Source organism: Lutra lutra, chromosome X (genome assembly GCF_902655055.1).
Source record: "Lutra lutra chromosome X, mLutLut1.2, whole genome shotgun sequence".
Lineage (NCBI taxonomy): Eukaryota > Metazoa > Chordata > Mammalia > Carnivora > Mustelidae > Lutra > Lutra lutra.
The window spans coordinates 20,836,175-20,852,786 of record NC_062296.1 but is presented as its reverse complement, the minus strand read 5'-3'; the positions used below and the strand labels follow the sequence as shown (position 1 = coordinate 20,852,786).

The window sequence follows — 16,612 nt, the reverse complement described above, 5'->3', positions numbered from 1 at the left end:
TCAGAACAGGGCACTGGACTTACCATTGGCAAAGCTTTCTTAAAAAGTGAAACTGGTCTCAGACTTGACTCTCTCTACCTCTCCACAGTGCCGGAAGCCGCCTAGTGACCCCCAGGAACCCACCAAGAAAAGCCCCAGGGGGGCTTCAGATTCAGGAAAAGAGCACAATGGAGTCAGGGTAAAGCACAAGCACCGGAAGCCAACAAAGCCGGATTCCCAGTCTCCAGGAAAGCGAGCCGATGGCCACGAGGAAGGTAGGCTCCACAGGTCCACGCCCTCTGGGCTGAGCTGCAGAGGGGTCCCCGAGGCAGGTCAGTGGCGGGGTGGGGAGTGGCTCTGCACTGCCCAGAGAGTGAGACTTATTTGTTATGGAAGGAAGATAAAATTGACACCTGTAAAATCAAAGGCAAGGGAGAAGGGGCTTATTCTGTTCACCCTGATTACTAGAATAAGATACACAGAAGGCCGAAGAAAAGATGGTTTTCAGACAAACAAAAGTCAGTCCTCCAACAGAGTAGCCGACCCATTACCGTGCAGTGGGTCTACGTTCAGAGATGAAACGGGGTTCATGAGGACTGAGACCAAAACAGGATGGGGTTCATGAAACCCGTTTTGGTATATTCGAAAACTCCTATTATAAAAAGTTAAGAAATTAATACCCAGATACCTAGCCAGAAACATTTAGGGAAATCCTGAACCCTTATTATCGAGGGACACGCGGTATGTCTGCTGTAGGAAGGTGTGTACTTGACCTGTGTGCTCTGCCACTGATAGTTCCTTGGTGCCCTCATCACGGGGAGACGCCCATGTGTTCTCATGCACAGTAGCCTGTTCTCATGGCCTTGCCTGTCTGACATGACCTGCCTTTTTCTAGTCTGTTCTTATGCGGCATTTTCCCTTTGTCCACTACTCTCTGCTCCCATCTTCCTGCCTCGCTCAGTCCTCTACGATCCATTCGGGTTGCCCTTGTCTGGGACCTGCTCCAGCCTAGTTCTAACTGTGTGGAAGTGTGGCAGCCTCCTGGTCCTGCAGGCAGCCAGGCCTTCAACTTGCTGGCGTGCTGCCAAATTGATTCTGCACACAGCCCTTTATTTGGTGTCACCAAAAGTGACCCAGCTCCCAGTTTTCAAAAACTACTGGGAGGTGCTCCTTCTCCAAGAGATGCACGCAGGTGAGCACATAAGGAGAGCCAAGGAGACGCTGGGGAAGATGCCTCTAACCCTCCGTTGAGTTTTGGACCCAAGCCTCTTGGGTGGGTGGGAGGGGGCGGCTTCCAGTCCGGGGTCTCCTGATTGTGATATTTCTACCTTCTGCCCTGAAACCACACATCACTCCAGGTTCCTTGGAGAAGAAAGCAAAGAGCAGTTTCCGTGACTTCATCCCCGTGGTTCTGAGCACACGAACGCGCAGTCAGTCTGGTGAGTGAGTCTGAAGCCATGGCCCATCTTGGCCCTTCTCTGCAGAAAGAGGTAGAAATCTGGTTGAGCGATTTTGCCTTTGGCCCAGGTGGAGAGTGAGAATTTGACTCACTGTGCTGAGATGCCTAGCTCCCTGCAGAGATCAGAGAGCCCAGGGGAGGGGGAACACGGCCCATGATGTTAGGACTGCTTGCTTCGACTTTCCAAACGGGGCTTTTCCGAGCAGGGATTTGATGTTTCTTGTTGGCAGCCAATGGTGGGAAGAGGCAAGGCCTATGCCACTCAGGAAACCTGGTCTACTCCAAGCTTTGGCTTCTCGTGATGAATGGGGCCAGTGTCAGGCATGGACATACAACCTTTGGACTTACTGCCCTGGGTGACAGGCATGAACAAAGTTGGAAATGGTCACTGGGTTGTCAGGGCCAGTAGAATCACATTTGGTCTCCTGAATTTGTATTCAGTGTGTGAAAAAAAAAAAAAAAGCTCTTTCTAGTCCCCGCTAGTGTGTGCTAGCCTCCACGTTGGTATGTAGCGCTAGAAGTGGTTGCCCTGGTTCACCCGTATTTCCATGCAAAGTGGATGGAATGGGGAAGCAGGGCGCAGTGTAAACTCTGCTAGCTGACATTCTATTAACTGGCACCTCAGCACATGGAGAGCGCGGTGGTAATTGGGGCTCGTAATGACGGCCTGGAGGCCTTGCAAAGTCCTGAAGTGTCTTCTGAATCATCAAAGAGTGATTACATTACACCCAGTCTCGTTTTACTGTTAAACACATTGTACTGTATTTGATTCTTTGGAAATTGGTGATCCCTGTGTGATCTCTATGGTGATTCTGTATTAACCAGAATATTAGATTAACCAGAACACTTTGTTCCTTGCCTGGTCTATATATGGACATTTTGCTAAATATTTGCTCTCTTTAAACGGTCTGACTGTCTTGAAACTTTGGTTAAGGACTGTTCATGTGCCTCGAAACCATTTCTTTCTTCTGCTGACCTCGCTTGTGTTTGGGGACTGTCAAGTTAATAGCGAGTCCTTGGGAGGAAGGTGGTTGGGTATCAGAGCTGCCTGGGAGGAAGACTGTCAGATCTGCTGTTGTGCTAAACCGGGCCAGTTAAGGTCGTACTTTTGTGGTTAGCACAGTTGAAGGAAGGAGTGGGGATGAAAATGGCCTCTTGGCAAGATGGTGGAGGAGACCAAGAAAGGTACCATCGTGCTGGGGTGCTGCGGAGAGGGGAGGGAAGCGCCTGCCCAGCTGGGAGGAACGGCTGTGGTGGGGAGGAGGGGGGCATTCAGGGACAGAGCTCCACCCTTGGACTCTCCACCACTTACTAGGAGGTGGGGTCTGTGTATGAGCATTTGGGCGGGACTAACCCAGGCTGTGTCACAGGAAAGGGACTCCTTGCTTCACTTTTCATGCAACTCTTCTGTGATGATTCTGCTTGCCCAGGGAGTCTCTGTCAGTGAGCAGAGGCGGGGGTATGCTGCTGATCTGCCCTCCCTACCCTGCCACTGAACCCTGATTTCCCAAAGGGCAGGGACCTGTTGCCCCCTCCTGCTCCTCACATAATGTTCCGCGCCTTGTAAGCTCTAAGTAAGAGTTTGTGCAATGACTTAAAGTCACAGCAACATGGATGAGGAAGGGCGTGTGGCTTGGATACTCGATATTTGTGTGGCATATTGGACTCTGTAAAGTGCTTCTGGGTGGGTTATCTCATTTGAGCCTCAAAACAGTCCTGTGAGGCCAGTAAGGCAGAGAACAGTGTCCCTGTTCTATAGAGGAGGAAACAGAAGTGAAGGAACCTTCCCAGAGCACACAGCTAATAACTGGCAGAGCCTGAACTTGAACCCAGACCTTCAAGCTTCTAATCCGGGGCAACTTGCTTCGCCACCATACTCTTTGTCCTTTGAAGAGGTCCCTGACCGTCCTCTGTACATCCCGTCCACAGGAGGCATCTGTAGCCCCTTTGCTGGTGTGGCAGACAGTGACATGGGAAGCCAGGAGGTCTTCCCCACAGAGGAGGAAGAAGATGTGACCCCCACCCCAGCTAAGCGTCGAAAGGTGAGAAAAACCCAACGGGACACCCAGTATCGCAGCCACCATGCCCAGGACAAGACTCTGCTGAGCCAGGGCCGCCGGCACCTGTGGCGAGCCCGAGAAATGCCCTGGAGGACAGAGGCTGCCCGGCAAATGTGGGACACCAATGAGGAGGAGGAGGAGGAAGACGAGGAGGAGGGCCTGGTGAAGAGGAAGAAGCGGAGACGACAGAAGAGCCGGAAGTATCAGACTGGGGAGTACCTGACAGAGCAAGAAGAAGAGCAGCGGCGGAAAGGGAGAGCAGGTAAGGCTGGCTGGGGGCTGCTGCCCCAGAGAGCTGCTGGCACTCAGCCCCAGGCCACAGTGACTTGGCTTCTGGGGATCCTCGGGCATCTCGGGTGTTCCCACCTCCGCCTTCTCCTCGCCAGCCGAAGGCCTCTGCACCCATAGAAACCTGGTGCTGTGAGCTCCAGCTGCCAGAGGTGGTCGCTCAACTCCAGGCCCCAGTTTTTGGCTTGGGGTTCAGATTGAATGAGTTTGGACTGACCTGCAGGGGAGCGGAGGACATGAAGGCCCGAGCCCTCCAGTTTCATGTAAGAGTCTGAACCCCTGGGCAAGGCCACAATGGCTTCCTTGGCATGGGACAACTCGATACCAGGGAGTTCTCTGGTTGACCTGAGGGAGCTGGGTCTTAGGAGGCTGGGTTCTCTCTCCTAGAATCCTGGGTTCAAGAAGAAAGAGGCATTGGCTGCCTTTCCTGGGATGCCACCAGCCCCTACACTAAAAGAAGTACAAAGTTTCTTCAACTTAACAGAAGAACTTCAAGTAGAAGCGGGCACAACTTTGCTTTCTCAATTAAAGCTACAGAGGTTATTAAGAGGCAGAGTGAAGCTTTGAGGTGACCTGAGGTGGCATCAGTTTTGTTCGACCTGAGTCGGAAGAGCAGGCAGACCAAGGAGAAACCCAAGCTGTCTTTGGCTATTTGGCTCTGCCAGATGCTGTCATGTGTAATCACGGAGGCACAGACTATCACCGAGGCCTGTATCAGTATGTTCTGCTAAGTACTGGTCAGGCCCATTTCTGTTGTTGTTTTTTTTTTTTTTGGAGGGGGGCAGCATTTCTATAACATGTTTCTAGATGAACAAAAAGTATGTCTCTGGGTTCCATAAGAGCACATCTGTTTCTCACTCTTCCTTTGACCTCTGCCCCTGAAGCAACAGTTGATTGTCTCTGATAATGTATTTATCCTGAGCCGGTGGGAAAGATCCACAGTCTCCCTATTGTTGAAAATGGAAGAACTGCCTTCTGAAGGGATAGTGGATTCTGGGTTTGCTCTAACGCAGAGAAGGCTAACCCTCACTTCCACATCGGCTTAAGCAGAGATGTAGCTGATACCATCCCCACACTGCAGAGGGTAATGAAGCTAATCGTCATCAACTGTGGGAGACTGAGGATAATTTTCCCTTTTTCCTGCCAGAGCTGTAAGGGATTGGTCAGGAACGAGGCATCAAGTCGTTGGTCTCAGCCGCTTGTGTTAGGATGAAGAGGAGCTTTGGCGTCACCTAGTCTTCTTTACTGAGAGCTGGTTTCCTACAAGCTGGGACTCTTCCCGTGGAACTTACTGGTTTGGAATCAGAAGGACCTTTGGGGTTTCCTGGTTCCATTTTCTGTCGAAAAGCAGAGATCTCTGTAGCACTGTGGACAGGTAGCCTTTACATAAACACCTCCCAGGGCATGGAGAACACTGCTTGGCAAGGCATCCTGTTGGATTTGGGGACAGCTTTGGTTGTTGAAATGCAGGTCATTCTCCCTCCATGCATGTGGCTAAGGGTTTTGAGTCAAGGCTCTTGGCTTTGGCTTATGGTTTGGTTGCCTTCCTCCAGATCCAGTGGTGACATCTTCATGAAGGGATTGCCTGGCAAACATCTCTCTTCTCAGGAAAGCTCTGAACCCTCCTATTACTACCTGTCTTTCAGGTTGACATGAGGAAGTCAGGCAGAGGCCAAACTAGACAGGTCACCTTATTTCTTTTTTTTTTCTTTTCTTTTTTTAAAGATTTTATTTATTTATTTGACAGACAGAGATCACAAGTAGGCAGAGAGGCAGGCAGAGAGAGAGGAGAAGGAAGCAGGCTCCCTGCTGAGCAGAGAGCCCGATGTGGGGCTCGATCCCAGGACCCTGGGATCATGACCTGAGCCAAAGGCAAAGGCTTTAACCCACTGAGCCACCCAGGCGCCCCAGGTCTTCTTATTTCTGTCCGAGCCTCATGACCTTTCTGGTTTTTTTGAGGATTGTATTTATTTATTTGAAAGAGAGAGAGTGCTAGCATGAGTCAGGATGAGGGGTGGGGTGGGCAGAGGGAGAGGGAGAAGCAGACTCCGCACTGAGCATAGAGCCTGTCACAGGGCTCGATCCCGGGATCCCTGTCAACTGACTGAGCCACCCAGGCGCCCTCACAACCTTTCCTCTTGTCCTGGGCTTCTATATGTCCCTCCTTGACCTGCAGAGGGAATAGGAAGAGACGCTTCCACTCACGCAGCTGCTACGTCTACTCTGTTTCTTTCCGTGCTACTATGACGTTCTTGCTCCACTGCAGCTGTATAAACTCCGGAGCCTGCCCCACCCTGGGAAAGCCGGGTAGGGAGCTACTGCTTTTCCTCGGGCAGTGAATGCTGCAACATGGCTTCCCCATGTTTCCTGACGTCCTCCCTCACAAGGCACCGTTCTGTTCCTGCCTCTTTTGACTCAGCCCAGACTTGTTGCATCAAAAGCCCCGGTTGAGAATGTTCTCGTTGGAATTGCCATTAGAAGCCATCTAACGTGGCGGTTCTTGCATGAGTGGGGGCACCCACGAGCGGGTTGGAGAGAGTTGGGAGAAAGCGCTCGTGTGACAGCTGCTGGCCTCCTAAGTGCCGCACATAACCTAGAGCCAGTTCTTCGTACTCTGGTGATGGCTCCCACATCTGGACTTGGCCTTGGTAATGTCACATGTGAGAACACATGCCACGGTGGAGGGAAGCCAGCTGAGAATTCTTGGATCTTGCTCAACCCTCTTGGTTCACAAATTGGAGAAACTGAGGCTGCAGTTATTCATTTCGTAGACAAACCGATCTTTTGCTCAGTCCTGTGGGGGAAATAAAGGACACCTGGGCAGGGCCTTCCCTAAAGAGCTTACTGAAATAATATGGTAAGGATGCCTTTCTCTTGATAACACCTTATAAAGGGGTTTTGTATATGTTACCTCATTGAATTCTCATACCAGCCCTCTGATGTGGAGTAGGTCTTCTCCATTTTACAGACATAGAAACTGTGGGAGATTATGACTTGCCTCCAGCTAGTTACACAGCCAGTGGCCAAGCCATGTGACGCTAATATTAGTTAAGAGATAAGGGTTAACCCAAACTATCCCCGCTGTACCTGAGGTTTAGGACTGGCCTGTGGGATGAGGCTCTTGGCAATGAAATTCCCAGTGCCACTCACGGTTCCATCCAGAAAGAGCTGTAAGAATCACAACACACTTTTTAAAAATAAAGGTTTTGTTTATTTATTTTAGATTGGGGGGTGACTTGGGGGAGGAATGTCAGGGGAAGGGACAAGGAAGGGGAAAGAATCTCAAGCAGACTCCGTGCTGAGCGTGGAGCCTGATGGGAGATCCGTCCCACCACCCTAGGATCGTGACCTGAGCCGAAACCAGGAGTCAGCTGCATAACCAGCTGAGCCACCCAGGTGCCCCTTGGATCACAGCCATGATTTTTGAAACTAGAAAGTGCTTTGTCTAGTGAGCTCTGGCTAGAATTAGAGAGGTTGCCCAGGGTATCCTGGTGACTTGATTTCCAACCTGGGAGGGAGGTTTCTGTGACTGCCCATCAGCTAAGTAGGCCCAGGGCGCCTTCTGACTTCAGGGAGTTTCTGTGGCTTTGATCTGCATGTCTTCAGTGAGTGACCAACCAGGCAGTCAGGTGGGTGAGTGGAGGCAGTGAGGGAAGACCTCTGTTTACACCCCACCCCATTATACTTCGTACTTCGCAGCAGCAGAACGGCTAAATTTGTTTTCATATTGGAGTGGGGAAAGAGACAAAGGGGATGGGGAAAAAGCTGAAAATAAAGTTCCGATTTGCTCTGGGCTATGGGGAAATCCTTTTAAAATTACCCTCATCTTGGGGACAGCCACCTGGGCCGCCCCCTGCTGGCAGGGCTGGGAGTGGTCATCGGCTCCGAGAGCAGGGACTTTGTTGTTAAGTACAGTGGGCACTTGCGAAGCATTTAGTGGCATTATTGGCACCACTCTAGACTCTGGTAGCTGCTCGTTACACAACTCAGCACTGAGATTCGACTCCCCAAAGCCTTCTGATTCGTCGTAGAGGAAGGCATTGCTTTTCTGTGCTCCATTTCCCTGACATCCATTCTTTCCTGTTTCTTGCCTTCAGATTTAAAGGCTCGGAAGCAGAAGACTTCCTCCCAAAGTTCAGAGCACCGCCTCAGGAACAGGAACCTTCTCTTGCCCAACAAAGCCCAGGGGATCTCGGATTCACCAAACGGTTTCCTCCCAAATAACCTGGAGGAGCCAGCCTGCCTTGAAAATTCAGAAAAGCCATCAGGAAAACGGAAGTGCAAGACCAAGCACATGACAAATGTCTCAGAAGAGGCCAAGGTGCGTTGCCAGTGAGGGGACTTGGTGGGAAGGGAGCGGGCTAGGGCGGCAGCCATTCCCGAGGCTCCTTGATCAACAGTCGTCTGAGTGAGTGAGTGAGTAAGTGGACGGGGAGGACCAAATGAACTCATATTTATTGAAGCATTTTGAAGTAGTTCTAGGCGAGTTGGGGGTTACATTTGAAGAATGGGACCTAAAGTTATCAGTTAAAAATAAGAGCCTGGGGGCGCCTGGGTGGCTCAGTGGGTTAAGCCGCTGCCTTCGGCTCAGGTCATGATCCCAGGTTCTGGGTTCGAGCCCCACATCGGGCTTTCTGCTCAGCAGGGAGCCTGCTTCCTCCTCTCTCTCTGCCTGCCTCTCTGCTTACTTGTGATTTCTCTCTGTCAAATAAATAAATAAAATCTTTAAAAAAAAAATAAGAGCCTGAAAACTCTCAGGTTTGGTTCTTCCTGGCTTTTCCTCAACAGGCCTTGGATTTCCTTTGAGTTAAGAGTTGAAGAATATGGCAGGATGTTCACCTGAATAGCTTGTTAACATCCAATCAGGAAGCTTTCGTCTGGGCTTAACTCCCTGGAAACCGGTCAGAGTTTTCTGAGTCAATCAGGTAGAAAGCAACTTGTAGAAGCAGGGATGTTGAGGTCCAAACAAAGGTTGCCTGAGGGTAGGACTGAGAGAGTTAGAGCTGCCCTCCCACCACTAACTCACCAGTTCCTTTGCTTCTCAGAGAGGCACTCACCAGTCAGTAGCCAGGCCAGCATTCTAGAATCTCTGTTCATAATTGAATAATTGACATCTTTTTTGGGGGTCTGATGTTTACATCATTGGTTTTGGGTTTCACGTTGTACCATTTGCAAAAAATAACACGGTCCTCAGTCCTCGGGTGAACTTTACATTTGAAAGAAGCAAAGGTCCGGGCTCCAGTGTCATTGGCCACCAAAAAAAAAAAAAAAAAAAAAAAAACCCACCAAAGGTCAGAATGGGCTTATTTGGTGGTTGTGATTTTTCCAGCTCTTTCCAGCTTGGAGTGGCAGTGGCAAAAGGCAGGAGACCCAGGTGCTTATCTCTCCCTCCCTTTCCCTTGCCCCGCCTGGAATCTGGTTCTAGCTCAGAAAAGGTATCCAAGCCTATTTCCTCATCTTAAAAATGGAAATAAGGGACGCCTGGGTGGCTCAGTGGGTTAAAGCCTCTGCCTTCAGCTCAGGTCATAATCCCAGGGTCCTGGGATTGAGCCCCACATTCCTTTCTCTGCTCAGCAGGGAGCCTGCTTCCCCCTGTCTCTCTGCCTGCCTCTCTGCCTACTTGTGATCTCTGTCAAATAAATAAATAAAATCTTTTTAAAAAATGGAGATGATACTCCATGTCCTTTCCATCTCACAAGGGTGCTTGGGGGAACAAAGGAGGCAGGGGTTGTAAAAGGCTTTGATAATCATAAAGTGCTCTTTGAGGTTGGTGTACATCCTTGAGCTTCAGGTTGAGGCAAGGATGAGAGGACAGAGGCACAGAATGGCAAGGTAGCAGTGACCACTCCCTCAGACCGCCAGAGGGAGCGGGGCAGGGGGAATAAAGAAGCCTGGTCCGCGCTGAGTACTCCCTTCCCGTGGCCATTCTTAATTCCCGCAGTGGCTGTTAGAGGTAGGCACTGTTGTCCTCGTTTTATGGTGAGGAAAGTGAAGCTCCAGGAGGCTAAGGGACTGGCACGAGGTTACTCAGTGGTCACGAGTGACAATGTGGGGACGTGACGCAGGTCTCACCGCCCAGGCTCTTTCCGTGTGCCTCCACCTGGTCAATGGGTGGCTTCCGTCTATATCTGGGAGACGCTGGGGTTGGGGACGCCCAGGCAGGGACACACTGCAATGCTGAGCAGCTCTGGTGAAAGGTGGGCGTCCCCCTCCTCTTCCCCCCTGCTTCTCCCTCATACGGCCCCATCCCACACAAAGGTGACTGGCTGCCTGACATTCAGCAGCACACGCTGGTAGTTGTGTCTGGTTATTCCGCCTGGCAGTGTCTGCTGAAATGTTCCTCCCAGAGAGGTTTTGTCCCTTCACAGGGCCTCCCTTTCTCCCTCCCGCCTTTCTTTCTCTCCCAGTCCCCACCACCTGCTCTGGATGCCCCCATGCCATGGTGCTTTGTAGTGGGAAGCAGGGCGGGGGGAGGGCGGGGGACGCGCCTGCAACACTAAAGCTGGGGCATCGGCCAAAGGCTTCTTCCCACAGGGGCTCTGAGCCAGGGAGGAAGAGGGGAGGGGGCGGGGCCCCCATTTGTTCTTGCTCCTCCCCCTCTCAGGCAGCCTCCCTTGTCTCTGGTGGCTCTTGCCCCCAGAAGGAAAGTCACCCTTTGGCTCCCGGCTTGGCTTAGCAAAAACCCAGGCACTTTTACCCAGCCTCCTCCAGTATGGCCGTTATCTACCTCTGCCCTCGTGGCTGTAGAGCTACACCCTACACTGATCCGCAGTGCCTTCCTGCTAGTGATTAGACCTCTCTGCCCTTTGGAGATGCAGATGGACAGCAGTTCCGGTTCTCTTGGGATTTACCAGAGGAGACAAATGCCCTGGGCTCTGGTCTTCTCCCTGCTGCCATCGCTTTCCAAGCTTCATGATTTTCGGTAACTTTTCAGTCTGCCCAGGGCTCTGCACAGAGCTGGCTTGAATCAAGTCAACAAATATGTGTTGTGATGATGTTTCCAGCCTGGAGTGAAGTGCTGTAAGGAACAAAAGAGAAGATGACAGGGTGCCTGGGTGGCTCAATGGGGTAAAGCCTCTGCCTTCGGTTTGGGTCATGGTCCTGGCATCCTGGGATCGAGCTCCGCATCGGGCTCTCTGCTCTGCGGGGAGCCTGCTTCCTCCTCTCTCTCTCTGCCTGCCTCGCTGCCTACTTGTGATCTCTGTCAAATAAATACATAAAATCTTTAAAAAAAAAAGAGAGAGAGAAGATGACAATGTGAACCCTGCCCCAAAGGAGCCTCAAACCTAGCAGGAGGCCAGACTTGTCCATGAAATGGTATAAGGAAGTTAAAAGTCTGGCATCAAGTATCAGATTATTTGTTTCAGGCTAGGTGGCCTGCATATGTGGAGAAGGAAGTCTAGAGTGTTGTAAAAGATTGTAGAACACATAGGATTTCTGTGAGACTTTAGTAATGCTCTGAGGGATTTGGGTAAGTGGTATGTGTTAATTGTCTCTTGTGCTCTAACAGATTATCCTCAACCTTACCTCAACACAACAACAAACACACTATCTCCCACAGCTTCTGGCGGTCAGGGATTCATGAGCAGCTTAGCTGGGGGTCTGGCTTGGGGTCTCCTGTGAGGTTGCGGTCAAGGTGTCAGCCAGGGCTCCATTAAACTGAAGGCTTGACTGGAGCGGGAGGGTCTGCTTCCAGGGGGGCTACCTTGAATGGCTGGTCATTGGCAGGAGATGCCTCCTTGCCTTGCCCTGGGGACCTCTCCAAAGGACTGCTTGAGTGTCCTTTGGAGAGTGTCCTTTGATGTGGCAACTGGATTCCCCCAGAACAAGTGATCCAAAAAAGAGTAAGGCTGAAGCCACATTGTCTTTTAGGAAGTGGCCTTAGAAGTCAAACACTGTCACCTCTGCACACTCCTGTTGGCTACACAGATCAGCCCTGTTCAGTGCAGGAGGGGGCTACATGAGAGCACAAATATCAGGGGTATCATGAGGGGCCAACTTAGAATCTGATGAGGGCAACTTAGAGTCTGGCCTCTGGTCACCCAGTGATTCATGTCCCTCCCACACACAAGGTGGACCCACCTCTCGCAAGGTCCTCCAAAGTCTTGTCCAGTTATGACTTCAGCTCTCAGTTTATTTATATTTTTTAAAAATTGTATTTATTTATTTGAGAGGCACAAAGAGAATGAGCGAGAGCATGAGTCGGGGAGGGAGAGAGGCAGAGGGAGAAGCAGGCTTCCTGCTGAGCTGAGAGCCAGTCTCAGGGCTCCATCCCAGGATCCTGGGATCATGACCTGAGTTGAAGACAGACGCTTTACCCACTGAGCCACTCAGTTGCCCCCAGCTCCTAGTTTAGAATCTCATCATCTAACTTAGGTCCGGTGTAAATGAGGCTCCTTCGGTCTGGTTCCTCGAGTACAGTTTCTCAAACACGGTTCCTCCCCATGTGAAGAGCCCATAAGCGAGAAAGTGAGGCTCAGAGAGGTTGGGCCTTAATCCAGATCTTGTAACTAGTGGGTGGCAGAGGCAAGATTCCAAACTGACATCTTTCTGACTCTTGAGCCCATGTGCTTTGCACCACGCAAGGTGGGCATGGATGTGATCCAGGGCTGGGGTGTGGAGGAAGGTGGGAAGAGCCTGGGGCAGGTTAGGAGGCAGGTTTTTGCGACAAGAGTGAAAGCCTCAGCAGCTGTACGTCTTTGGTCAAAGATACCTATCTCCACTTCTCCTTCCTATCAGTTTGCTTCACTCATTTAGAAATAGGACTTGTCAAAACCGCAACAAATGGAATGGAGGTAGGTAAAGAAGGCATGTGGAGTGCTTCGGGGAAGATGGGATGTCCCCTCTGTCTCTGATTTCCAATCCCTTGGTCATTTGTTGGCTTATGTGGTTGAGGATTTGAGCCCCCTCAACATCGGGGTAGGAGTGGATGGGAACCTGTGCTGATCCAGGACCCCATCTCTGCTTTCCAGGGCAAAGGTCGTTGGAGCCAGCAGAAGACAAAATCTCCCAAGCCTCCCACCCCAGTGAAACCCACAGAACCATGCACACCCTCTAAGTCCCGAAGTGCCGGCCCAGAGGAGGCCTCCGAGTCACCTACAGCCCGGCAGATCCCTCCAGAGGCACGTCGGCTCATAGTGAACAAAAACGCGGGTGAGACCCTCCTGCAGCGGGCGGCCCGTCTTGGCTATAAGGTAGGGAGATCCCCAGCATCTGTGGAGAAACTTCTCCCATTGTGTCTTCTGTGGCCTGGGCGGGACTTCGTTTGGATCTGGGGCTTCAACCTCCGCTGGACTCCTACGGCCCAGATGGCCTCTGGGGCCGCCTCACTGCTCTCAGGGAGCGTGGGAACACAAGCTCATTGGAGTATCAGTTGGGATTGAAAAGAATTGAAACATTGATAATCCAACACATTTGTGGGCCAGAAACGGGGTTTTGATGTCGTCTTAAAATTTGCTTTGTGGCAGCTCCCCCACTCAGAGAGGAATAGGGGTGATCACTGCTCACTCTTCACACCCTCCAGCCTCCCCTCACTGGGACTCCCAATGGCCAGCAGTCAGTGGCGCGTTGGCAGGCGGGGCTGCACTCCTCGCACTCACACTGCTTCCCTGGGGTTGGAAAGAAAGTGGGAGGGGGAGCTGGCCTGTATTGAGCACCACTTTGGTCATGTTAAGAGCTCTTCACCACTGACCCGTGGAGGTAGGTTTTATTAGCCCCATTTTACACGTGAGAACATCAAGGCTTAGCAATGCTAAATGATGTGTCCCGGACCATTCAACTCTTACATATGTATGAGTCTGAATTCCTACCAGGGTCTTTTTGATTCCCAGGTGCCAGGGTAGGGCAGAAGCCTGGCTCTGTTGACTATGATAAAACGTTGTCAGGCACTTTTGTTGATATGAACTCCTTGACCACGTATATCTGCCCCACCGCACCAATTATTTCCTAAGGATTTGCTCTCAAGGGTGGAGATGTGGGTTTTAGAGTAGGCCTTGATTTAAGGCTTCCAATCCCTATATCTGACTCATTTAAATATGGGCGCAGTCCCAGCCGGGCTGGTCGGCACAGGAGAACTGCCTTGACAGTGGCTCACTGGCGAGCTGCCCGTCTCTCCTGAGTGCCTAGTTTGGGGGCCAGGGTAGGTGCCAAGGGAGATCTAAGAAAAAAAGATGACCAACCCCTGCCGTCAGGTTTAACCTTCTTCTACCTGGGGCCAAACCAGCAAGTAGGAGGCCATAGGAGAACCAACCAGGACAGGACAGGAGCAGGTTGGGCAGCCTGTCATGGGAGGGAGGAGGAGTCGTCTGAGGCCTGAGGGAGGAGGCCAACATTGTCTGCGTTGGTGAGGAAGGTAGGGGCCTTGTGCTCTCCTGAGTGAGCGGAATAGTTCCTATATATTCAGGAGACAGCACCCCCAACACAGCCACATACTCGCTTGCTTGCTCGCTCACTTTCTCTTTTCTCACTCACTTTCTCTCGCTGGCTAGCCTGTGAGCTAACTGTCAGTCAGGATGCCTGAGCCACCCATGTCCCCAGGGCCGGAGAGAGGGCTAATAATAGGCCTCTGGTACTGCTGCCTGCCTTTTCCCCTCAGAAGAGGGGGCCACGCCTCCCCTCCCCCTCAGCTTATTCATCGGCTTCTTCTCAGACCAGCTGGGGTGCTTCTAGTCCCGGAGTCCTGCCTCTGGTCTGTCGTGTAGCCCAGGGAGGCTCATCTTTACTTTGTGAGTGAATGACCACGCTGAGGTATACTCCGAGCAATACTGATTTGAGGGGAAGGCAAGAACGGACTGCCCTGGGGTGAACATCCAGGGACAGCGCTTACAACTATTAAAACCAGCGTCCAGGGGAGGACTTCAACCCGTTCTTTCTTCCTTGTTCTCCAGTTACCGCCAGAGGCTGTGCTTGCCAGCACATGCCTCATTTCTCTGGTCTGGGGCCCTCTTGTAAAGCCCCAGACTAGGGAATCAGGGCTCAGGGAGTTGAGGCCTGAGAGTTTGAGCTCCGGGCGGGCAGGTGAGCCTCTCTGCGGACCTCACCCCAACAGCCCACGCCCAGATGAGGGAATATCCTTGGTCGTAATACGGGTCTCCCCACTGCAAAGGAAATAGCCCAGAGCTGAGGCCCTGGCCATGGCACCTCAGGACTGACTTTATTGACAGAAGATTTTGAGACTTGCCCATTAGGCCCCAGAATAAAGTGGAGGCTCTAAGACTTTCTCTTTGGACATTTGGAGAGCTTCGAGCCTAACTGGGGTGATTTCAAGAATTAGGCCTCTCTTCACTCATGGAGCTGTCCCTGTCCCTGCAGGACGTTGTTCTCTACTGCCTCCAGAAGGACAGCGAAGACGTGAATCACCGCGACAATGCTGGCTACACGGCCCTGCATGAGGCCTGCTCCAGGGGCTGGACCGACATCCTGAACATCCTGCTGGAGCATGGGGCCAACGTGAACTGCAGTGCACAAGATGGCACGAGGCAAGAAGGCCGCTCCCCAGCCCCCCTCCCCGCCACCCCCGGCCCCGCAGCTCAGCCCCTCACTCCAGAGAACTTGCTGCAGCCTGGGCCTCCACAGCACACCAGGCCTTGTCGGGAAGTGCTTCAGGAAGACGGCTACAGATCGCTGTAGGGGGGCAGTTTAGGGCAGGGGTGGACGAGTTCCTGGCCGGCCAGCCCACGTTGGTTCCCAAGGAGAGGTTGGGTTATCTAGGGATCATCCTGGAAAGTGCAGCTTTACCAGGACGGCCACTCAGGCATCCCTCACGTCCTCCTGGTGGCTCATCTGTCTCCGGCAGAGTCTTGGCCTTATAGGAACGGGGAGGCCCACCTTAGGGTAACATCCCAGATTTGATTCTTGATTTGATGTCTGTACATTAAAAAAAAAAAAGACACCTGCTGTGTCTTAAAGAAATTACAGCCCTTCACCTCTATCAGAGGGCTTGCTTCCTGGGTCACATCGAGACAGGAACTGCTTACCAAGTAGGGACTTGGGTCAGAGGATGCAGGCTTTGCTTGGCTGCCACCTGGTGTACAGAGCCACTCCACTCTTCCCTGTTCCAGGGCAGTCATCCAGATCTTTCTGTTCATACCCCCAGCAGCCGCTTTAAGTTTATCCTCAGTCAGGGGCCCGTTCTCTCCCAAACTCCAGAGCAACCAGTGGAGCTACAGTGTACCTCAGGGACTGTCCCAAATGTAGGGAGAACCTAAGAGACAGATAGCAGGGAGGGGAAAGAGAGAGAGAAGGAAGTGGAGAGATCTGATGCGGGGGTACAGTTCAGAGACGGTTCCTCCACCCTAACTCTTACCCACATTATTCTGGGCTCATGTTAAGTTACTTTCCCCTGATGTAGTAGCCTGAGGCTAGACACCCAGGTTCCTGCTTGGGCCCCATTGTCCTCACCCTGTATCACCTCCGCAGGCCGGTTCATGACGCGGTGGTCAATGACAACCTGGAGACCATCTGGCTCTTGCTGTCCTATGGGGCTGACCCCACACTGGCCACCTACTCGGGACAGACAGCCATGAAGCTGGCCAGCAGCGACACCATGAAGCGCTTTCTCAGCGGTAAGCACAGCCCAGGCTTGAAGCCATCATCCTTGGGGTTGGCCTCTCATTTCTGAACTCCTGAGGAGATATTCTTCATCTCCCTTCATCTCAAACAGCTCCCATGAGGGGCGTCAGCCCTCTTTATAGGCTTTCCTTGAAGTGTCTCAGAAATCTCTATGCACTTTAAAAAGCCCAGAGGTCCACTTCCTCTTGTTCCAATGCCATGAGTGTCCACATCGCATGCATCCTCTTCAGAGCCATGGCAGCCCACAGGGACCCAT

General features: G+C 52.0%; 1 protein-coding gene across 8 annotated transcripts in view; it reads left to right on the top strand.

Moving 5' to 3' along the window:
• Positions 1-16,612, top strand: part of BCORL1 (BCL6 corepressor like 1) — a 61,866-nt gene that overhangs the window by 32,111 nt on the left and 13,143 nt on the right. For 7 of the 8 annotated variants that reach the window (XM_047715747.1, XM_047715750.1, XM_047715746.1 and 4 more), the window contains 7 exons: positions 89-254; positions 1,338-1,418; positions 3,368-3,760; positions 7,884-8,107; positions 12,759-12,980; positions 15,097-15,263; positions 16,204-16,349. In XM_047715747.1, the coding sequence (XP_047571703.1) occupies positions 89-254; positions 1,338-1,418; positions 3,368-3,760; positions 7,884-8,107; positions 12,759-12,980; positions 15,097-15,263; positions 16,204-16,349 (1,399 nt within the window). The remainder of the gene's footprint in view (positions 1-88; positions 255-1,337; positions 1,419-3,367; positions 3,761-7,883; positions 8,108-12,758; positions 12,981-15,096; positions 15,264-16,203; positions 16,350-16,612) is intronic. The other variant, XM_047715752.1, reaches the window with a different exon arrangement.